The sequence below is a fragment of the Vanessa cardui genome, chromosome 5 (genome assembly GCF_905220365.1).
Source record: "Vanessa cardui chromosome 5, ilVanCard2.1, whole genome shotgun sequence".
NCBI lineage: Eukaryota > Metazoa > Arthropoda > Insecta > Lepidoptera > Nymphalidae > Vanessa > Vanessa cardui.
The window spans coordinates 11,125,432-11,147,722 of NC_061127.1; the positions used below are offsets into that span (position 1 = coordinate 11,125,432).

The following is a 22,291-nucleotide window of genomic DNA, read 5'->3' on the forward strand; positions in this document are numbered from 1 at the left end:
TACAAGGGCAAAATTGTAAGTTAAAAAATAAAAATTTCACTAATTTATAATATTGAAAAATAAAATTTATTTAGATTTAATTGAAAAAAAATCCCGGTCTTGAAAACTTCATAAATTTTACTTTTATGTTTAACTGGTATTGGAAAAAGAATACAATCCTTTCTACCATTGTCGTAAGACCGACCTAACCTATAGATTGAAAGCTAAAACATGTATAGAAGATAAAACGAAGTTTTGAAATTGAATATACATTATTTACGTTTCTAAACGTGATTAATTATTATTATATAGTACTTCCTTATATTAATGCAAAATGGTAATAATTTTTGTATCATAATAATAGAGCTATTAATATTTAAATAAATTATTTTATAATGCATAAAAACATCGGGTGATAATCATGTGAGAAAAGACTGACTAAAGAAAAATATTCATATATTTACAGAGTCTTTATTGAAATTGCATTGTCATTACTCATTTGTAACTATGTTAAATAGTGTTTTATAAATTTTATAACAATAACTATGTTTAAATCTCTTTATATTAATAGAAGGTAAATTGTACACAAATTTTTTACTTTTTATGAAAAAGGATTTGATTTTTTCAATTTTTTTCGCCATAACATCTCATTTAGTGAAAATGGTATAGTCGTTGTCATTGCCCACTTTTATAATTTTTTGGATGGCAACATTTTAAAAATTCTTTTAGAAAAACATATTGGCAGATGGCAATATAATAATAACTTGACTGGGATTACCCATATTCCCTTTCTAATCATGCTCTCTGGCCTCTGCATTAAACTTTTTATATAATTTTTTATTTTTTATAGAATTTGATTTTTAATACACTTAATCAATTTTAATTTGTATCTAAAGTTTAGATTAATAGATTCTAAACCACAGTAAACCACTATGCCAGTGATGTGGGCTTGAAATTTAAAAGACTGGTAATTTTAAGATTTGCCTTTGTTTATAAAAGGTACTTTCCCCAGATTAATAAAATTACGTTTTTATAATCTGAATTTACAACCTAACCTACTACCGTCTACCTAGATATAAGGGACAGATAAGAATCACAGTGTACGTTGCATTGTTGATAAACAAGTATATACATCATATATATATTCTGACTATATCTTAGTCTCCATAATCAATAGAGCCAACTTTATAATATATTAGTATGTGTATAAGTTAATATAGAAGACTGAAATTAATTTGTTAATTGTTATAAAACGAAGGTAATGTTTTAAAGACTTCTCTGTCTAATTGAGTATTTAAACCGAAGCATATTATTTTTAGTATCATATAATCATTGTTCGTGAAGTGTTATTGTGATTTTAACATTAATTACAGAATCATTGTGGTTTGTGTCATCAAAATCAAACATCATGGCGAAGTTTAAAGTGAATAAAAAGTGAGTACTCATACAAGTGAACAGCTGAATGTTTTAATTTAATTCATTGTTATGATAAGGATATTTATTGCCTCTTACACAACATTTTTGATGCTTACGTGTATATTTATACACCTTTGTAAAATCAATACACTTAGTTCATCTGTAATAAAAATCGCCTAAAAATATTAATCAAGCAATTAATTTGTAGGATGGGACCTGTAGCAGTAGAGCTGCCGGAGTGTCCAGTTTGTATGGATGTCATGTCAGCGCCCATATTTCAATGCCAATCTGGTCACAGTATCTGCAATTCCTGCACCAGGATCTTGCTGCCACCAATTTGTCCAATCTGTCGTCAAGCAATGACTCAAATGAGAAACTGGCAGCTGGAGGAATTAATTTCTAAGGTCCATTTGGTTATATCAATATTTATTCCTTGCTATATTTTTACTTTAAAGTGTGACTTAAGAGATGAGCCTTAAAGCTTAAGCTTAAATGGTTTACCTAAGTTATTTATGAAATTGCATTTAAAACCAATTTATAAATTTTAGGCTACTGTACCCTGTCCTAATCGATCAACTGGCTGTGTCTATACTGTGGTCTCTACGGAAATGGAAGATCATCTCAAGGAGTGTATATTCCGTGAAATGGCGTGTCCTATTGGGATTGCTTTTGGACGATGTTCTTGGTCAGGTAAATAATAATACTTTTCCAATAACTAATCATCATATTATTGTCTTAACAATATACATAATATGCTTTCAAATATGGTTTGTGAAAAACTAATTTTAGAAACACATTATGTTACAGGAAAATTAAAAGATATTCTGGATCATTTCAAGGAACGTCATTCTAACCATTGTTACCTGAATACTGATAATGACATTAACATAAATAACATCTCAGTTTCGGTTGACGAAAGATACATGTATCTGATACCTCAGGGCAAATTTTTATTTATATTAACCCTTAAAGTTGATACTTGTCAAAAACTGGCTTATTGGGTTGTGCAGCATATTGGAAGCAAGAAAACTGCCCAGCAACATATCTATGGAATACAAATTACAAGCAAGCAAGATGATAAACGGACAGTAATATTTACAGATAAATGTTTTAATGATGCATTTGATGTTAATGAAATATTCCGCCAAGCAAGATGTGGTATTATGCCACTCACCATGCTCTCACATTTCATAAAGGATGGAAAATTATCATTTAAATTTTATGTTAAGAGAAATCAACAAAACTTTAAAACCAAAGAGAAGGGACATGGCTCTGTTAAAGAAACAAATAAAGGACCAAGGGGCCCTGGACCTCAAAGTGCTGGTAATCAGTCTAGAGGTAAAAGTCCTGGGCCTATGCATTTACATCAACGTCAAAAAGGACCAAAAGGTGGTAATTCTAATAAGCAGTAAAATATTCTTAGACCAAAATATACGAGCTCTCACTTTAAATATTTAAAATGATCATATTTCATCATTATAAGGTTTACAACAGTAATCATACTAACAATACTTATCATATTTATGTTGTTGTTACTATATTACAAAAACAACTTTATTAACATAATTATAGAATTTAACTATATAGGAATCTAAATGATTGATAATTTTATTCAAAGAGAATATAGTTTTATACACTGCTTGCTTTCTGTTCTGTTTATATGTTCCACTTTTGTCATAAAACTAAAATAACATGTACTGCATTATAAATCTGTGTATATCAGTAATACCATTTCTTACAGACTGCTTCCCCTTAATATGTATATGGCTAAATATGTATTAACCTAAAGTTTATATTGAACACCTGTTTGGGAGTATGACTAATATGACTTGAAACAATTTTTTATCTTTATTTCATAATTTTTCTTCAAATTTCGTTTTTCTTAAATTTTCTATTGCTAGTTAAATGTTCCTCCTAAGAACTCTAGTACTAATTATGGGGTTATTTGGGTAGAAAACTTATAGGTCATTTGGTAACATAATATGATTGTTGTTTGTATGAACCGATCAACTACATAAACATAATTCAATATTTTATAAAAATGTAATTGAAACTACATTTCAATTAATTAAATTTAGGTTTCTTAAATTTCTTGGCAAGTGAGTGTTAAAATATGACAGAACAGGTTAAATAATATTTTGAAAATTATAATTGTGTTTCTTACTTTGTTGAAAAATAAATCCTATAAATTTAATGATTTTATGCCATAGGTGTTTATCTTTTTTTATAAAATATATGAATACATATTAAAATTCGTGTTTTTTTTAATCCTACATCTTAATAATTTACCCGTGATCATAAAAAAAGAATTATATACCGATAGTGAGTCCTAATTAATAGTAACAATACCGAAAATTGCATAATATGTGAAATACTTGCTACTTATTTCTATTTATAGTCAAGGGAATAAAAGTAGTGGTCCTCACAGTAACTCGTACAAATAGTACGAGTCAATGATGAATGAAAAAATAAAACTTATGAATTATTTAAACGTTTTTTTATTTGTTAATACATTATTAATTTTTACCTGAAAGGTAAAACACCCACATATGAATAAAAAACATAACCAGTAATGATATGATGCTAGCAAGTTTCGGGACACGGGCTTATCTTATTCTGAGTATAGGATGGGATTCAGATCAGAAGTTTCAGAAATCAGAACTTCGACAGTACTCGATGCCTTCTTTCTACAAATTAGTCCAATTTTCTTTTACGTTATAATCTATGTTTGGACGTTGGTACAACTAGGCGTCAATGGAATTGGATTAAAAAAATCAAAATCTCAATTTGCATTTAACAGTTAATATCATATTGTGTGTTATGTACATTATAGCATACTAAAGTAATTTATATTACAATACTTTTAACTCTTTTGGAAATAAGTTTTTTTTATCACTATTTCTATATGTTATTTTCAGCCAGTAAGGGTAAATCATATTAAATAAAATCAGTCGTTAAACATTAATTTTATACTAAAATAACTTTATTTATCTGTGTTGTTTTCTCATAAAAAATAATTGTTTACCTACTGTTTGTGATTGTGTGTAGTCTGTGGCTTACAGTCCAGCAGACTTCAGTTTCTGACTTGTGATTTACATATCTGTGGACTTTATTTTTCTGATTCACAGTGATTACTGAAAATTATGCTTAAAAAGTAAAATTACATTACATAAAATAGTAATAAAAGTAAATTTTGAAATGTAGTGCCTTATTAAAAATATCTGTACATAGTGTTTGGTGGTGTATTTCTATCGCACAGCAACCGAAGATGATCTCATTGACGTGCTGACATTAGTTACGTTCTTTTCGGCGAGAGATCTTGATCTTTTTATTGTTATTGACTTGACTGAGTCCAATGACCTTGTAACGTTTAAGAAATAAATAAAAAATAGTTAAAATGAAGAAGCAATTCTACAGGGTTAAGCAACTCGCTGACCAAACCTTTTCGAGGTACATGTATTATCAAATATCAGATAAGAATTTGGCCGCTTTGTTGTCAGACAGTCTATACTAAACCAGTAATACATCATTCATGATATTTTGTATAAGAAAAAACAAAAAGAAAAGAAATAAATTATATATATTCTTCTTTATTATTAATTAACATTAGCAGATTAATCGGTATTTATTTAAAGGAAATTGTAAACACAAGTTAACCACAATATATCTGTTTAAGATAAAATCAGAGTCATATAACACAATTTTACTTTAAATAGGGGTGGCAAGGGTGAAGCACTGACTGATGAGTTGCAAACAGCTGATAGAAAAGTGGAGCATCTTCGAAATGCGCTCCAACTTATTAGCAAACGGTTATCTACTGGTGCTGGAAATACACAAGGACAAGATCCGGCAGCCCGTGAGAAGAGACTCAAGAAACTTCCCGAATACCTGCTAGGACTCTCAATGTGCGAAGCCAGCAATTTTGATGACGATGACAGTATTCTAAAATACATCCTCTATGAATGTGGTGAGATTTGAATATATATTTCAATCAAGAAAGTATGATCACTTATCAGTATTAAATATTTTGTTAATATGTCTTTATTTTAAGGAAAAACTGAGAAATTTCTCGCTAATGAAATTGCTGAACATGAGCTCAAAGTAGAACAACTTGTATGTGCCCCATTAACAACTATCGGAGACCAGGACCTTCCCGCGATAATGAAAGCAAAAAAACAACTCAGTAGACTCATGAGTGAAAAAGAATCAGCGGCCAGCCGATATCATGTGAGTACTATCACAGAACACATTATCTCTTTGATATTGCAAAAACATAACAATGGTTTCAACTGACTCACTATCAATCGATATCACTGCCTGTGATATAAATAACTTAGTGGGACAATTTTGCGTTACTTATCATTTTAAAATACTAGTTTTATTTTTATAAAAATATACATCAAAATAAATTGTGATATAATTCTAATGAATTTATTATTTATACTATTTAATGCTTCAAATAAGTATTATAAAGATGAGTTTCAGGTTTTGTTATTTAATTTTAATTATAACTTTTATCATAATTCTACTGATATTATAAATGCAACATATTTTAAAAACAGCTACATGGATCTTTGTTATTTGATATTGCAAAGATTACTGAATTAATTTGCAATAGTGAGAGCATAACTAAACACACTACAAAATACTTGCTCCTTTTCTCAAAGCATGCCGTGGATGGAACCTTAGCATACATAATATTATTATGCACTTTAAAGAAATATCACAAAGATATGCAATAATACCAAATAATTAAGCCCTAAAATGAAAGAATATAAAAAGAAATAAACACCTAATATATTTGACCCTAATACATATTTGATATATGGTTGAATTATTATTATTAAATATGATTTGCCTCAATTCATTTGACATTGAAAAACCACACCTTATGTATTTCATGATATACAAAGTCGATTATAATTGTGTAAATTTTTTAACTTATATTTTGTGTTATTTCAAACAATATAATATCTTTAAACTACATAAAAGTGAAATTTACTTTGTCTGTTTTTCTATCTGTTACGATATCAAGGCTAAACCACTGAATCAATTAAGTAAATAAGCTTGAACCCTAAGCAAGGACACAAAGTACTTTTTTATAATGTTAAATATTAAATAACATTACACTGGACGCTGCTCGAAATACTCATATATCTCACATCACTCTATTTTAATTTATTTATTTTTTAAATTATTATGTATCATAAGAAATATTCTTTTTTCATTTATTCCATAAAAAATCCAAAGAAAATAAATATAAATTATACAGTATATATTATGTAAAACAAATAAATATGAGTAATACATAATTAGATACAATTAGTATAATTACAAAAAATACACAGTAATGGATATATTATGATGTTTGTTTCCATTGAATTAAGTAATGACTAATTTTTATTAATAAACTACTAACCTATTTGTATTGCTTTATTAATAAATACATAATAGTATTTGCATTGCTTATATTAACTAATTACCCTACTAATGATCTATTACTAAATTAAGTACATACATTTTACGAGTTCCATATTAAATGTAGTATTCTTTTTTTTCGTCTTTTGAGTAAAGGTAACAATGTTATCTTTTATTAATCTTGTTGATGCTGAGGTGTGTAGATAAGTACAATGTTTGAAATTAAACCTCAAAACTGTACTTTAGGATAAGATAACGACTGTATAATCAGTAGGGCCATATTATATTAATTTCACCTTTAAATCAGAATTACTCATACAAATAAAAATATATGCATTGATTGTTTATAATAAATAGTAGTAAATAAGTAAGCCACAAGACAAACGACGCAGTTTTGCTACTAGAAATGTGATGTAACAAATGATTGCTGCGTTCATATAATTGCGTAAATTCTGAATATTTGCACCTTTATATCTCTTGACATTTGCATTCGCTTTCGAAAAATCATACAAATATTTTTCAAGTGTCCCAATTATCATGCATTTGTTATATTCTGTTTCTAAAAGTCTTTTGTAGCACTGGCTTTTTGCGAGTAAGTTCAAAACGAAGGGAAAACGCAACGTGCTCGCAGTGAATTAGCCCCCAAGTAGCCTATAGTGTTCATTTCGCACTACATCGATAGGTGATCTCGTCATATTTGTCCAAAACTATATTAGTAAACGTAACGTTAGTCTAGTTTCTTGCGCAACTAAATTTTCATAAATCAGTCATGATCCATTCAATCTACAATTATAATAAAAAAAACAGTCCGTAATAGAATTTTGAAAAACAATTATTTATTTTCAATTGTTTTTATTAGCATTTAGAAAGGCAGAAAGAAGAAAATCCTACCAAGTTGAATGCTGCAAAGGAGGAACTGGAAGATGCTGGCAACAAAGTGGAGGCTGCGCGTGACGCGCTCGCTGCGGACATGTTCGCTCTCGTCGCGAAGGAGGCTCAACTCGCGCACACCCTGCTGCAATACGTGAAGCTGCAACGAGCCTACCACGAATCAGCTCTGCATTCCTTAGCGGACACGGTGCCCGAGCTGGAGAGGTTTATAAGTGAGTTCGTTTTTTTTTTTTTATTATAGTAAATTTTTTAAAGACTCCGATACACAATGGTAACCGTTTCTCCTTACCTAAGTAAAAAATATATTTATAAAGATTACGTAACCAATAATTATTTTGCCTATATTAATATGTGATTATTCCAATTTAACTGAATTTCCAATTGAAGCTTAGAAATTTTGCGTATTGCTTATCAGTCACGAGGCAAATTTTTGTTTGAGAAGGATTGTAGTATGGACCTACATTTAAAATTTTATGTGCATTATAACCTTTTCCCGTTTGTTATATAAGGCGAAGTCCGTCGTAGACAAGGCTAAATTATGAGTTACGCATATTATGAGTTTTTCTTTTGTTTTTTATTATTCTTCTAAACAAATCAAACTAACTCCTAAAAGATTTGGTATAATAAATATTGAGCACGCTGTTCTCTATTAACGAATAATCTCTTTCAACGAATTTAATTGTTATTCAAAACAAATAAATAATGAGTTCTAAAGTTCAGAGTCTGATAATTTGATGAGTTTAGCTTTTAAGTTTTTTTTCAATAGTGCAAAGTCTCTTCAATAGTGTATCGATTTGTTAAAAAAAAATCTTAATCATCTTGACTGTAGTCAGCATATCAATTGCGTGGTAAATATTAATTAAGATAAAATTTAGACGACGACAGCGATTAATAAAACGAGGGCTATATTAATAGATGCAATTAATTAAACGTTTATTCATTTTGTTCCTTTTATAGCCATCTGTCACCTCGGTTTTAAACTTGGTGATATAAAGCCTCCCATACGCGTAACAGTATACTTGCGCAAGTATACTGTTACGTGTATGGGAGGCTTACTTCTGTTAAGTTCGTTTAGGCTTCTCATAGTCACGATAAATTAATTTTTCCTTCTCCAAGTGATCTTTTCCCTCCCTTTCTCAAACTCTCTGTCTCTGCGTTTACGCTTTTTATATAATATTATTCAAACTTTATTTCTGTTTTAATTTAGGCGTGATTATTAATAACAATGTTATTACCGTCAATTCTTTACTCTCAAACGTTGTTTATTTATTTATTGACTGCTATGTGACATTTGGCCTGAAATTTGTTTTTCTTTTTTTTAAAGTTATAATAATTGGTTCGTGTGAAAAGATAAGTTTTATAGAATACGACAATGTTATATTTTTGAATAGAAAAAACATTCGAGTCAGATGTAACTCTTGTAAGAGTGAAAATTTGCGTTCTCAAAGTATCAATTACTATACGTTATTTAAAATGTCATTCAGATTAATGTTGTCATATCTTTGCCCTCTAAATCGTATTGGAGCAGCGAGTTAGAGTTAACTCCAAAAATCTTTTCTCAAAAAGGTATTGACAAAGAAGTATTTTACGTTATTTCAAAAAGTTGTCAAGTAGGTATATACGTACATAGTTTTGTTTAATTTTCATCTTTCTTAGATGTTAATCTATTGTTAATTATTTATCGTTTAAGTCTTCTGGGAACCTATGACAAGGTTATAGACTTTGAGTAATGGAGCAACAAAGATATGACCTTAGTATTTATAACAAGTGCGTCGAAAAAATTATAAAAAAAAGTATTGGACAATATCATAAAATCATATAAACTCTGATCCCATTATTTTAATGAACCAATGAAATTCCCAACTATGATCATTTGCTACCAAACAAAATTGTTAGATCAGTATGGATGACTTTATATGGATCACTTGGTGGTAGGGCTTTGTGCAAGCCCGTCTGGATAGGTACCAACCACTCATCAGTTATTAATCTACCGCCAAATAACAGTACTCAGTATTGTTGTGTTCCGGTTTGAAGTTAAGTCGTCATTGTCTATGGGTGATGATGACCACTTACCATCAGGTGGCCCATATGCTCGTCCGCCAATCTTTACCATAAAAAAGACCATTAAATTATTTCGAAAACTAATCAATATATCAAAAAACCGCGCATACATGTCGATAGAGATTATTTTTCTTAATATGCCGTAAAATATGAAAATCAATCAATTAAATAAAACTAATTATAACGGATGAATCGCGTATATTAATTATTTTTAAACATCCCGACGTTTCGAGCACTTTGCAGTGTTCGTGGTCACGGGTAGACTTAGATGACATTTGTCTATTTGAAGAACAAAGGAAATATTATTAACAACTCATAATTAATATACGCGATTCATCCGTTATAATTAGTTTTATTTAAATGTGTAATAATCACGAAAATTTAAGACAACATTAAATCAATCAATGTCAGTTAACGGCGCTATAGATATGCCACGGCGGGTAGTATGAGTAATGTCTATGGTCGCAGACGACAGCTCGGTGAAGCCCGTGTTCGGGTACCCGCTGGAGGAGCACCTGCGCGTGACGGCGCGCACCATCGCCTTCCCCGTGGAGCTCTGCGTGTGCACGCTGCACGAGCTCGCGCTCAACGAGGAGGGGCTCTTCAGGATCGCCGGCGGTCAGTATCACATGAATAGACCGACGATTTCATTATAATATTCTATGCATATAATAAAATTGGAGTGTCTGTTTGTAATATTAAAATAGCCTTTTATACGCAATGCACATGTATGTATTCACGGTACGTATACCAAAGTAACATTTTTTTACAATTTTTGTCTGTCTGTTTGTTCTTGTTAATCTCTGGAACGGTTGGACCGATTTTGACGGGACTTTCACTGGCAGATAACTGAGATAATAAAGAGTAACTTAGGCTACAATATTTTTTTGTTAAATTCAGACGGGTACAAGGTCGCGGGCACAGCTAGTAATATATATAAGTAAGTTTAATAACTATAGTACGACACAACTTCGATATAGCATCGGCAAAGTTCGTAAAACTGTACCAAATTACCAGTATTTATTTATTATGTGAATATGATCTTTACGCAAATGTAATAACATGCACACACATTTACATGCACTTGCTTTCCCGAGTTGAACTGACAAGAGAATCTATAGCGACGAATAGCGTTGAATGGCGCGATAGGGAACTATTTCTATTGATCGTGTGAATCGGCAGTATTCGGTTTTATTGAATTTGCCGACGCTACATCTCAGTTATGTCGTACTATACACTGGCAAGTAATCACCAGAATAAAACCCTCACATCGCCCTATCGACTTTAGAACCAAAATGGCTTATTCACCACTCAAACCAGAATATAATAAAGAAGTTACGAGCTTGTAAAGCGATTTTTTGGCACAGTACCAAAAGTGAAATACACTTAAGTCGTAGGTATCTTCCTTGGTTTGCGTATTGCAGGGATACATTTTTAGTGTTGCTTCCGAAAGTAAACTGACTGTTTTGTTATTTACCATCTAGAACATTCTAAAACATATTGAAACAAAAGAAAAAAAAGGACCTTCCACAAGCATGAAGTATATAACGCACTCAAATTTCTAGAAGAAACAAAACACTTTTTTACGTTTAATGCCAATGTGGTTTGCGTGTCGCGGTCGTTGAACTTTCTAGAACTACCTTTTACACATTTGATCGATCGATATAACCTATTCAGTTTATGCGTTTTTTATGTAATACATATTGCGGTTAAATGAATAACGGTGTTTTAGCAGCTCTTGTTTTTCTCACAAATAATACAACAATACATGTTCACAGTCTGAAACTTTCAAATATTTGCAAAAGTGATCCCTCATTTGATCATAACATTTGTAAGTGTAAAACTCCCTGATATCACACAATGATGTGTACTATCTTTTCTTCAGGTACATCGAAGGTGCGAAGGATGAAACTGTCATTAGACGCAGGCCTCTTTAACGTTCCCTTGCCTCGGGACTACAGAGACATGCACGTCGTGGCCTCAGTCTTAAAGTCCTACCTTCGAGAACTACCCGAGCCTCTCCTGACGTACCGGCTTTATGAAAATTTCATCCTAGCCTCACGCCAGCCCTCGGAACAGGCCCGACTCAACGCTCTCTGGGAAGCCATACATTTATTGCCCGATGCCAACTTCCAAAATCTAAGATATCTCATAAAATTTTTGTCTGCTTTGACTCAAAATCAAAGCACAAACAAAATGACGCCCTCGAACCTGGCCATCGTCATTGCGCCGAACCTGCTCTGGGCCGCCGACGAAAGCACTTTCGACATGAACATAACGACCGCGGTCAACTGCGTCGTCGAGTTACTCATCAAGCACGCCGACTGGTTCTTCAAGGACGACGTTAATTTCTTCATCTCGTTTACCAAAGAGGACCTGCTGCCCGACCACTGCGAGTACGGCTTCACGCCCACCTTCGTCCAGGGCTACAACCAAACCGTAGCGTTGAGTCAGGAGCAGTCGAACGGCGAGTACAACAGCATGAGCAAATCTTTGTACGATTACAATCACCAAGCTGCCCAGAAGGTGACCGTAGACGGACCCGGCCGGCACTCGAGAAGCAATAGTCATGATACTAGCCTAATATTAATAGATAACGATATGAAGAAAGCTCAGTCGAACAGCTCCTTGTCCGACCATTCTAGTCCTCCCCACGGTAGTCCCAAACCAATAATGCGACGGAAAAACAAACCACTCGCACCGGTGCCACCGAACTTTACGCCAGATAAGAACAAGAAAGTGGAAGCGCAAACACAAGCCACCGAGACGACGAAGGATCTAAACTCGGTCAAAGAGGTCGAGAAACCGGCGAAACCTCCGCGGCCGGTAATTTCAGACACCGGCAAAGTCATCACGGGCGTGCAGACGATCAACCGCTCGACATACCGCCAGAACAAGGCGATGAAGGAGGAAGCGGCCAGGAGCGGCAGCCGGGAAAACCTCGCGGACACCCGGCGGCAGAGCTTCGAGTTCGATAAGGATAAATTTGAAAATTTAAAATCGGTAGAAAACAAAAACGACAAGGAATCAACGCTAGTCGTGAAAAACGTGACCGCCCAAACGGGCGTCGTGACCAGAATGAAGGTCGTAGGCGAGCCGGCGAGCGGGCCGGCGTCGCTGGGGGCCGAGAGGAGCTCGCTGGAGAAGCCGGTGCGCGCGCCCATCGCGAAGCCGTCGACGCAGCCGCCGCCGCGCCCCGTGGCCGCGCCGCGCACGCTGCTGCCGCCCGCCGACGCCGACGCCGACGTGCAGCTGCGCCACAAGCCCGCCGTGCCCGAGCGGCCCGCCACGCTGCGCCCGCAGAGCTTCCGCGGCGCGCGCGCCTCGCTGACCGACAACCCGGAGGCCGCGCCCACCGTGCTCGAGCGCACGCACATCTACACCGTCGACAAGCACCACCCCACCGTCATCCAGGTGGGCGGCGCCGCCGACGACGACGGCCCGCGCAGCACCGTGCAGCGCACGCACAGCTCCGGCGGCAAGGACGCCGACCTCGACGAGCCCAAGAGCCTGAGCAGCGCGAGCAGGCAGCTGTCGCAGTCGGAGGGCAACATCACGGAGGGCCCCAAGTCCCCGCGCGCGCAGCCGGCGAGGCCCCCTCGCCCGCTGGTGCCGGCGCCGCCGCCGCCGGTGCCGCAGCACGAGAGCACCGACCTCTAGTCCGCGCCGCCTTTCGGTTACGTCGGCTTTGAATATGGCATGGCAATAAACAGAGTATTAGGAAACGAAACGTCTCTCCCGAGCGATCGTTTGCGTCGCGCGGACTAGGAGCAAGACTGAAGCCCTCTATTTAATCTATGCTAGTAAATAAAAATAGACCGCTTAAGAGTTTTCGAGGAGTACATTAGTATTGTTGTATTTCTTTGCAGATGCGTTATTTATTTTTGTAAAACTGTAACTTTTTATTATAGATATATTGTGACGCAATCGGATAATCAGAATAAAATATCGCTTTATCGATTCACAAGTATGTTAATTTTTTATTCGTTATTCCATACAAACATATCAAAATGAGTCAATTTAGCTTTTTATGCATTCAATTGTATTATTTCGAAGTTTTTGTACAATTTAGGATATATTTTGCAGTAAATCCTTGTGATATTAGGAGATTCGCTAAATACGCCGAGAGGTCGGCGCGTCCGGCCGAGGGCAGGTGCACAAACGTATAACTAGTAGCCATATTTTTGATATTTATAATAGACAGTGCGTTAGTTGTATCGGCCACGCTGTTTCAGTGAATATTAATATAGGCTAATATATGTTATGTAGTATTTACGACGTTTTATGTGATATGCATTTTATTAATTATATACTGCAAGTATACAAGCTTCTGTTGTAAGTAATAACAATAAAATCTATAAATTACTTTATATTTTTATTTACAACACAACACATCCTTATTTAACATTTAAACCAACTTAAATGCCATTTAACAATATATATATATATCAATCATGTTTGCCATTTAACAATATAGTAATTTCGTTTGCCTACTCTTATCAAAGTCACAAAGTTTGGCAGTATGTGTGCGGACTCAGTTATAACTTCATCGATTTTTTTCATTTTCTGGTGGTTTATGTAAAAACCTCCTGCTTGTATTATCCTTATAGCATCACCTGTAAAGTTAAAAAGAAAATTTAATAAACACTTCTGAACTGTTTTTCACAAGCAATTGAATACTTAAAAAGTAGAAAAAAATATTTACTTTCTGTAGGGAAACACTTTGCTTTCATTCCGAGTTCTAACACCGTCATACCCGGGGACAAAAGTAAATGTGTAATTGCAGCTCCTTCGAAGACTTGTTCCATATCAGTTGGTGTTAATGAAATCAGAGATTTTACATCTTTACTGTATATGGCTTCAGTAGCTTGTCTTGCTTTTGACAGTCCCTCTTCTGCAATTATGTAAATTTATTTTTATTAGTCTTATAATATCTAACTGGCTCATATTGTTGATTCCTCATGCTATGCTATACCTCCATGAACTAATGTTGTTAACTGGTCAGCGAGACACTGCTGTGGATACCTCTGCTCGGGATGTTGTTTATGTTTGAACATGATATCCTTAATTTCTCCTAAACTATAGAATGTAAACAATTTCAGCAGCCTTTCAACATCTGAATCCTTTGTTCTGATAAAGAATTGATATAAACTATATGGACTCGTCTTTTTAGCATCTAACCACAGGGCATTTCCTGCTGATTTTCCAAATTTATCCCCTTCTTCCGTTGTTACTAGTGGTAAGGTTAAACCTATGATGCAAAATTATGAATAAAAATTGAATTATTACCATAGCAAATATATTAATAGAAAATATAAAATAAAACAATATTTCAGCATGACCCACCATACACATTTTCTTTAGCTGCCCTGCTGATAAGTTCATGACCCGCACTTATGTTTCCCATTTGGTCACTCCCGCCTATCTAATAAAATGTACATATTCTAATAATTGTGCACAAGATATATTATTATAATTAGTTTCATTAATAACAATCTATATTTTAAAGATATAATAGGAACTATTATCAATACAATTTAGTAATATCATAATAAATAATATCAAAAAAAATTATATTAATAAATTTAGATTACATCATTAATTACAAAGTAAATAATAAATTACCTGAAATCTACAATTATATTCCCTTAATAAATGCAGCCAGTCATAGGATTGAAATATTTGGTAAGCAAATTCAGTAAAACTCATGCCTACATCTGTGTTGATTCTGCTTTGAACACTTTGCTTAAGTAACATTGTACCCATTCTAAAATTTCTTCCAATTTCACTTACAAATCTAATTGAATCTATTTCTCTGTACCATGTCTCATTATTTACTATTCTGAAATATATTTGGAAAATTTAATGTAATTAGCTTATTACTAAATAATATATACAGAATATCTATACTACATACTTGATAGGTTTTAATATATTTTCATCTTCAGACCAAATGTATTTTTTGTGATTTTCAAAGACATTTTCAAGATTATTTTTGATACAACTTATATTCTCAGAAATAACATCCTTTGGCAATGCTACTCTGTCTGTACTTCTTCCACTTGGATCACCAATACAACCAGTAGCTCCTCCTAACTGGAACCATAAATTATTAATACAGTTTAAAAAAACATGAGAACACAGAATTTGAATCATTAATTATCCATAATATAATGAATTTTAAACTTCCTCACCAAAGCTATGACTTCATGTCCTCCTCTTTGCCAATGGATAAGGTTTATGATAACAAGAAGATTGCCCACATGTAGGCTGTTTGCAGTAGGATCAAATCCCGCATACACACACTGTGGAGACTTATTTAATAAATTCAGTATTTCATTTCTGTAATTTTATTTAACCACAGATATTATTACAGGCTCATCAAAATATCACGATAAAGCATTCGAATAAAAACTTACGCTGCAGTATTTGGAAACATATCTTGGTACATTCCTCTTTCATTTAACTTTAAAATATTTCGACTACTACTAAATCTTTTGGCCGTCTGCCATATATAAAACTTTGGAAGCCGAACGAGCCTTTTAAATATAGTCATTATTAAAATTCCTGATTTTTTTGGAGCTAGAAAATCTTAAAATCTTTAGTGTTATTATTCGTGTTAACCTCAAAATATAAAAGTATATAAATAATTTAATATGACGGTGACAATTTTTATTTTATTAATGTGATACATTTAACAAAAAACGTTTCATGAAATTATTTATTTAATACATTTTATTCATAATAGCTTATAGTGTATTTTAAACTTTGACACCAAATTTAAAGACAGGTTTGAGAGTTAAGATGTCAATGTCACTTGACTGCTGTAAGCTCATTTGACAATGAGCTTACAGCAGTAAAGCCGCGGGCGACTGCTAGTATTTTATAAGAAAGTGATATAAAAGTCAAGTATAATTTAAGCTGGTAACATAATGTTACCAGCTTAAATTATACTTGACTTTTATATCACTTTCTTATAAAATACTAGCAGTCGCCCGCGGCTTCACCCGCGTAAATAACGGTTCATAATCAGTCTTCTAATATCCCTACTGCTGAGGCACGGTCACATTTGAAGAATTACTGCAACCGGCGCTTGGATCTATTGTGATAAACCTCAAATTCGTGATCACAACACCTCAGCCAGACCAACATCAGCCACGAATCTGATGAGGTTCTTAGGGTCGGAGGCCATTATGCCCTCTAAGGACCGGAGTTAGAATATTTTATAGTTCTATCTTTTATAGTTTAGGCATCATACGCAAAAAATCAACGTTTTTGGTAGATTTTTCCTTTTTTGTCCGAAAAATCCAAAATATCTTACGGAACCCTATTTTTTTCAAAATAAAATTTAGCCTTTGTTATGCGGAATTTTTAAAATCGGTCCAGTAGTTTTTGAGCCTATTCATTACAACCAAACAAACAAAGTTTTCCTCTTTATAATATTAGTGTACATTACCTAAAATAGGTAGACATAACAACTTAGCCAATTCGTACATCATCTATGTATATTTGGGATTTATGATGTTATATATCTAGGGGGAATAGTTTTACTGGCTTGCAGAGCTTTCTTTCTCTATAAGCTGGAGCCCAGAATATTGCTGTTTGGCGGTGGTAACTAGTAAATTTATACATTTTATTGATATCTAAAATTGGTTATTTATACATATTTTTTTCAATGTTAGAGGTGGCTAACGAGCAGGAACTCAAAAAAATGGAAAGCGACTACCACCGCCAATGGACTTCTGCAACACCTTTAAGGTGTTAACACCTGTAAGAAAGTTCCCAAGTTGTATCGGGTCGGAGAAATCGCCAGCGAAAGCTGGTTCCGCAGTGGTTGCACGAGGCAGAAAATGTCTTAAAATATGCGCTGTTGCGGATTATCGGACATCTAGGTGTGCGGTTAAAACTTAGAATTTTGAAGCGATGTCGAAGATGAAATTCAACAAACGGCATTAATCCAATGAAATAGGTTCAGTGCGAAATTAACTAAAGTTATTTTTATGAAAGGGTAGGAAAATTATATTTATTCATGCCACAAAAATATTTAATCAAATAGTATACATATCAATAACAGTACAATATATAATATTCAAGTTATTTACGACTAATCTATACAATTATATTTTAACCTATATTTTTATAAGCTTTGGACTTTATCAAACATATTAACAGTTTTTGATTCTCATAATTATAAATACAAAATCACAGTTAAGTTTAATAATTTTCTATGTCACTTGCAGATCAAATGATGATGAACATGAAAAAGTTGATCATAATTATTCTACTATTCATCTTACAGAAAGTATAATTAATAATAAGCTTGATGAAATTTAAATTCTTGCCATCTGAAAATGCGTTACAAAAGCTTGAAATACTTATAAAATAAACTATTTACTCTATCCTACATCAAATCAACCCAATAACTTTTCAATCTTTTGTAAACTGGATTTATTTTTAAATTACTATCAAATTACTACAAACTAAATGAACTAAATTATATATTTAGATTTAAGCATTTTAAAACTAACCTCTGTACTGATCCTTAAATGAAAAAAAAAACCTTAAACTTTTACTGCTACACAATAATACTTAAACAAATACTTAATAATACTTATATAAAAACTTTTCACATGGTACACCAATTAATTTTATTTTTCACATATTTCTAATCTTCGAGTGTGACATTTTTGAAGAGATATGACATTGATTCTTTGTTATGGATACGCCTGATAGCTTCACTGAGCAGTACAGATATGTCAATGGTTTTAATTTTGTTGCATTGCATCTTCTGCAGCTCATGGGGTACAGTATTTGTTACAACAACTTCATCGATGGGCGAGTCTTCAATAAGTCGTGGCGCATCCGAAGATAGCAAGCCATGTGTTGCTAATACATAAATTTTATATGCTCCACATTCTTTTAGAACTTCTGCCGCCGCTACAAATGATTGGACGTCGTCAATCATATCATCCTAAAAATAAACATCAAATATTTAGTGTTGGTAACCAAATAACATACACATTTATGTAATTACGAAATAAATTTAATATAATTATGCATACCACCATAATAGCAATTCTTCCGCCTACATCTCCAACAACATTTATTGGTGGTTTCTCTTTGGCTGGGTGCACTGGTACTCCAACAGATACATCCATAGTGCGAGACTTGTCCACACTGATATTTCCACTATATTAAAAAGTATATAATATATTATTTTTCCATTTAATTAATTTTATTAAGTAAAATTCAGAAATACTTGTTCTCACAAGTCTACTCTTCAGAGTTTAATTTAAAATATTTCAGGATCACATTTGATATACCTCGACATGCAGGGTGGTGAATATCTTCCATCTACTTCATCACTCTCTGCTTCCTTTTGTTCACCATGAATGACAGCAATGGCAAGTCGCAGTCTTTCAGCATATGATGTCGCTTTCTTTGCTGAGCCTGGATTACGGGCAACTATAACTGAGTTGCGATAGTCTGGGATCTGACAATAACATTTTTTGTTATCATTTAAAATGATATATATACTATTAGCTAGGCTATATTTAAAAAAATTACATAAAATTAAATAGTCCCTTAGTAAAATTAAAAATAATCCAACGTTTTTTTCTTTGGAGAATGCTTATCCACTTTTTATAAAATATAAAAACAGCAACAATAAATAATGTTATAAATATAACACACAATAAATGACAATGTAAGATTAGGTTGTTTCATCATTTCACTGAAAATAGCACTGAGGCACACACTATAGGCTCTCGAGACATGTAAAAATAAAGGTTTTTAACAACTGAATTTCAAGATAGAAAAACATAATTATAGAGTTGGAACTGGGAAAACTAATTGTTGATGAAATTGCTACTTGACCAATGATACATTTAATCTGTAGTTTATCAAATGTCTCACATTGATCTTTGTTTCTAAAACAATGACTGACAGAATAAGGTTTTACAAATTGAATAAAATAATTTTAACAAACATTAAATATAAACACTTACACTTTCTTGAATATATTGCAACAAGAATGGCGATGCTCTTAAATTGTCGACTGGACAATCAAAGAAACCTTGAATCTCTTTTTGATGTAAGTCCATTGTAATAATATGTGTAAGGCCTGATTTACACATCATTTTAGCCAATAGTTTTGTGACGATGCATCCACGTTTCCTCATCTTGCACTGCTTGCTATATGGCAGATATGGAATTACTCCAACAATGGAGCGGGCTGATGAAGTTTTGCATGCATAGGCCATAATCAACAGTTCCATGATATTGTTATTAACATCCCTGAAATAAAAATAACAAATAAATAGCATTTAATATATACAATTAATATATTAAATGCTATTTATAAACTCTTAAAAAAAAGTTTATTTGTAAAATTATATTTCTTCAATGAGTGGACCTAAACACAAGCTCATCAGCAAAATTATTTGAATGTTTTATTAAACTGACATATTAAATTTAAAAATCCATGTAACTCATTTCACTACAGATTCTTTACATATTATCTATATATTTTAGACTTTTTTTATCAGTCTAGTTAAAAATCTTATTAACTTCATATTTATAATATTTATGAAGTTATAGGCAATTCCAGTAGATAATAAATGCCATTTTCAATAATTTCTATGAACTTACATATTTTGTTTACATTAACAAAATTCAAGTTGTATAAATATTTACACACTGATTTATAAGTGTAAATAAACAAATAGACGGCCTGTGATTCCTATGATGTCATTTCCTGCTACTGGTAGAGAACTTATCTATTTACAAGGCAAGAATTTATAATATAGCAAGATCAATAAATAAATGTCCTTGAATCAAAAGAAAAATAACAAGTTTCTTAGGAGTTGCTGTCATCTGTTTGAATTTTTATATTATTACTGAAAACAAATGTTTTATCTCCATTTAATTAAATCTATAATATTTTAAAAATATTGTAGTTACTATGGCATTTTTATTCTAAGCTAAATCAACAAGGAAATACTGCTAGCATTCTTGCCACCATTCCATGCGGTCAATATTTATACAGTAACTAGTTTTAGTTTGTATTGTATATATTTAAGCATTTAATGTTATTAATTATTATTTTAATAAAAACTTTATAACTAAATCAAGCTCATTTATATAATCTAAAAAGCTATATACAAAACATAAGTGTTATAGTTTACAAATCAGAAAAACCTTTCAAATTGTTATGATTGTATTATAATATTATGGTATATTATAGGAAACAGTTATAATGTGTTGCAGTATACAAGAGTGTGACATATGATCTCAAATTTTATACAACAAAGACAAGTTCTTTTATGTTCTTAATATTTTCTATGCCAAGTATTTGATAAATTGAAAATACAAATAGTGGACAAGAGAATACAATGGCGCTTTCCTGCTACTATCATGTTATCTACTACCTATAGCCAATTCGGCTTACTGCAGAGGGAAGTAAATTTTTTAAGTATTTAAAGATTGTAACTATTAAACTAAAAATTACTATTAACTAAAAATTTAAAGTTAATGCTAAAACAGTAAAGATGTGGAGTAAGCTTCTGCTAACTTACTTTGTTCCAGTTTGTACAATGTATAGATTTTTTCCTCTGATAGAATCTGCTATTTCCACCATAGTTTCTCTGTTTGTTTTGTGATAGACTGAACATCCTCCTTTACGTACACCTAAGCGACTGTAAGCAATGTTTGTGGTAAATAACAAGTTTCAATGACGTACAATAGAGGTTAAACGATTTAACCCCTTATAAGAAATTTGTAAAAAAAATTACTTTGCAATAAGGTCGGCTAACTCGGGGTGTGAATTGCCACTCAAAATTACGATATCTGACGTGGAATTATTCTCCATATTGGACTTTCGAGAACGATTCGTGAATCCCACCAGCCTGCATAACAAAAAAGTTTATTATGACCAACCCAAATATTGTTATAGTGATTAAAAAAGAGTTGACGATTAGGCAGGGAAGGTCGGTTCAACAAGAAAAACAATAAACCTGGTTTTGTTGAGTAACATAATAACCTGATGGCTGTCTTGATTACTGCTGAACGAAATAAAAATACTAGCAGGTTATATTTTGTAATTACAGGATAGTATAGGAAAATGCTTTCTCATATAGGCTTGATATTAGGAAACTTCAATAGGTGTGAGTGTTTCCTAAAATTAAAACGATTAATTCAGTGCTAATATATTGAAAGCCGCACACCACGATAGTCAGTCACAGATTAGAGATATTAATGAGTACTGAGTAGTTGAATAAATGAGTACATAGTACGATGTAGATGTACGACAATTATTAACAGATTGAAGAAGACCACAGAGTATGTCTTTCAAATTTATGTATGTGGTAACCCATTACTACAGATAAAAAAATTTAGGAATTTAATGTCTAAATTAAAGTTTAGTTAAATTATTATTAAATTATTTGTAACTAGTATCACGTACTAAGCTTTTATTCTTTTATGACTCTTTTTAATGAATTAAGCTGCAACGTTTAAAACAATTGTT

The 22,291-nt window shown here is 32.7% G+C and overlaps 4 protein-coding genes across 6 annotated transcripts; 2 read left to right on the top strand and 2 right to left on the bottom strand.

The window, feature by feature from the left end:
* The first annotated feature begins 1,011 nt into the window (after nucleotides 1-1,011).
* LOC124529887 (E3 ubiquitin-protein ligase SIAH1-like) lies at nucleotides 1,012-3,641 on the top strand. 2 transcript variants are annotated; one of them, XM_047103824.1, is made up of 5 exons: nucleotides 1,012-1,079; nucleotides 1,353-1,413; nucleotides 1,604-1,799; nucleotides 1,944-2,085; nucleotides 2,203-3,641. In XM_047103824.1, exons 2-5 carry the CDS (start codon nucleotides 1,388-1,390, stop codon nucleotides 2,805-2,807), a joined length of 969 nt encoding a protein of 322 aa, XP_046959780.1. In that variant the 5' UTR covers nucleotides 1,012-1,079; nucleotides 1,353-1,387; the 3' UTR covers nucleotides 2,808-3,641. The 2 variants fall into 2 exon arrangements, with proteins under 2 accessions (XP_046959780.1, XP_046959779.1); XM_047103823.1 differs by having other exon boundaries at nucleotides 1,036-1,237.
* A 791-nt stretch (nucleotides 3,642-4,432) lies between these two features.
* LOC124530066 (rho GTPase-activating protein 44-like) lies at nucleotides 4,433-14,130 on the top strand. Its single transcript, XM_047104052.1, has 6 exons — nucleotides 4,433-4,845; nucleotides 5,112-5,362; nucleotides 5,447-5,622; nucleotides 7,673-7,916; nucleotides 10,234-10,383; nucleotides 11,651-14,130. The coding sequence occupies exons 1-6, from the start codon at nucleotides 4,793-4,795 to the stop codon at nucleotides 13,423-13,425; spliced, it is 2,649 nt and encodes an 882-aa protein (XP_046960008.1). The 5' UTR covers nucleotides 4,433-4,792; the 3' UTR covers nucleotides 13,426-14,130.
* Nucleotides 14,124-16,348, bottom strand: LOC124530067 (tyrosine--tRNA ligase, mitochondrial). Its single transcript, XM_047104053.1, has 8 exons — nucleotides 16,185-16,348; nucleotides 15,960-16,107; nucleotides 15,683-15,861; nucleotides 15,391-15,607; nucleotides 15,112-15,190; nucleotides 14,741-15,016; nucleotides 14,471-14,659; nucleotides 14,124-14,381 (listed from the first exon to the last, which is right to left on the bottom strand). Exons 1-8 carry the CDS (start codon nucleotides 16,319-16,321, stop codon nucleotides 14,218-14,220), a joined length of 1,389 nt encoding a protein of 462 aa, XP_046960009.1. The 5' UTR covers nucleotides 16,322-16,348; the 3' UTR covers nucleotides 14,124-14,217.
* A 1,499-nt stretch (nucleotides 16,349-17,847) lies between these two features.
* Nucleotides 17,848-22,064, bottom strand: LOC124530068 (phosphoribosyl pyrophosphate synthase-associated protein 2). 2 transcript variants are annotated; one of them, XM_047104055.1, is made up of 7 exons: nucleotides 21,780-22,064; nucleotides 21,558-21,671; nucleotides 21,342-21,461; nucleotides 19,773-20,061; nucleotides 19,089-19,258; nucleotides 18,828-18,954; nucleotides 17,848-18,736 (listed from the first exon to the last, which is right to left on the bottom strand). In XM_047104055.1, the coding sequence occupies exons 1-7, from the start codon at nucleotides 21,797-21,799 to the stop codon at nucleotides 18,431-18,433; spliced, it is 1,146 nt and encodes a 381-aa protein (XP_046960011.1). In that variant the 5' UTR covers nucleotides 21,800-22,064; the 3' UTR covers nucleotides 17,848-18,430. The 2 variants fall into 2 exon arrangements, with proteins under 2 accessions (XP_046960011.1, XP_046960012.1); XM_047104056.1 differs by having other exon boundaries at nucleotides 21,806-22,060.
* Nucleotides 22,065-22,291: the final 227 nt, after the last annotated feature.

Bases quoted from the DNA above. Each gene is read 5' to 3' on its own strand.
- LOC124530068 (XM_047104055.1), bottom strand. From the start codon at position 21,799: ATGTTACTCAACAAAACCAG. The intron at 21,672-21,779 runs GTTTATTGTTTT...TTTGTTATGCAG, and splicing joins ATGTTACTCAACAAAACCAG to GCTGGTGGGATTCACGAATC. The intron at 19,259-19,772 runs GTAAGTGTTTAT...TGTTATTGTCAG, and splicing joins TGCAATATATTCAAGAAAGT to ATCCCAGACTATCGCAACTC.
- LOC124529887 (XM_047103824.1), top strand. From the start codon at position 1,388: ATGGCGAAGTTTAAAGTGAATAAAAA. The intron at 1,800-1,943 runs GTCCATTTGGTT...TATAAATTTTAG, and splicing joins TGGAGGAATTAATTTCTAAG to GCTACTGTACCCTGTCCTAA. The intron at 2,086-2,202 runs GTAAATAATAAT...ATTATGTTACAG, and splicing joins TGGACGATGTTCTTGGTCAG to GAAAATTAAAAGATATTCTG.
- LOC124530067 (XM_047104053.1), bottom strand. From the start codon at position 16,321: ATGACTATATTTAAAAGGCTCGTTCGGCTTCCAAAGTTTTATATATGG. The intron at 15,017-15,111 runs GTGGGTCATGCT...TTTGCATCATAG, and splicing joins AGCTAAAGAAAATGTGTATG to GTTTAACCTTACCACTAGTA. The intron at 14,382-14,470 runs GTAAATATTTTT...TTAACTTTACAG, and splicing joins AAAGTGTTTCCCTACAGAAA to GTGATGCTATAAGGATAATA.
- LOC124530066 (XM_047104052.1), top strand. From the start codon at position 4,793: ATGAAGAAGCAATTCTACAGGGTTAAGCAACTCGCTGACCAAACCTTT. The intron at 5,623-7,672 runs GTGAGTACTATC...TGTTTTTATTAG, and splicing joins CAGCGGCCAGCCGATATCAT to CATTTAGAAAGGCAGAAAGA. The intron at 10,384-11,650 runs GTCAGTATCACA...TCTTTTCTTCAG, and splicing joins GCTCTTCAGGATCGCCGGCG to GTACATCGAAGGTGCGAAGG.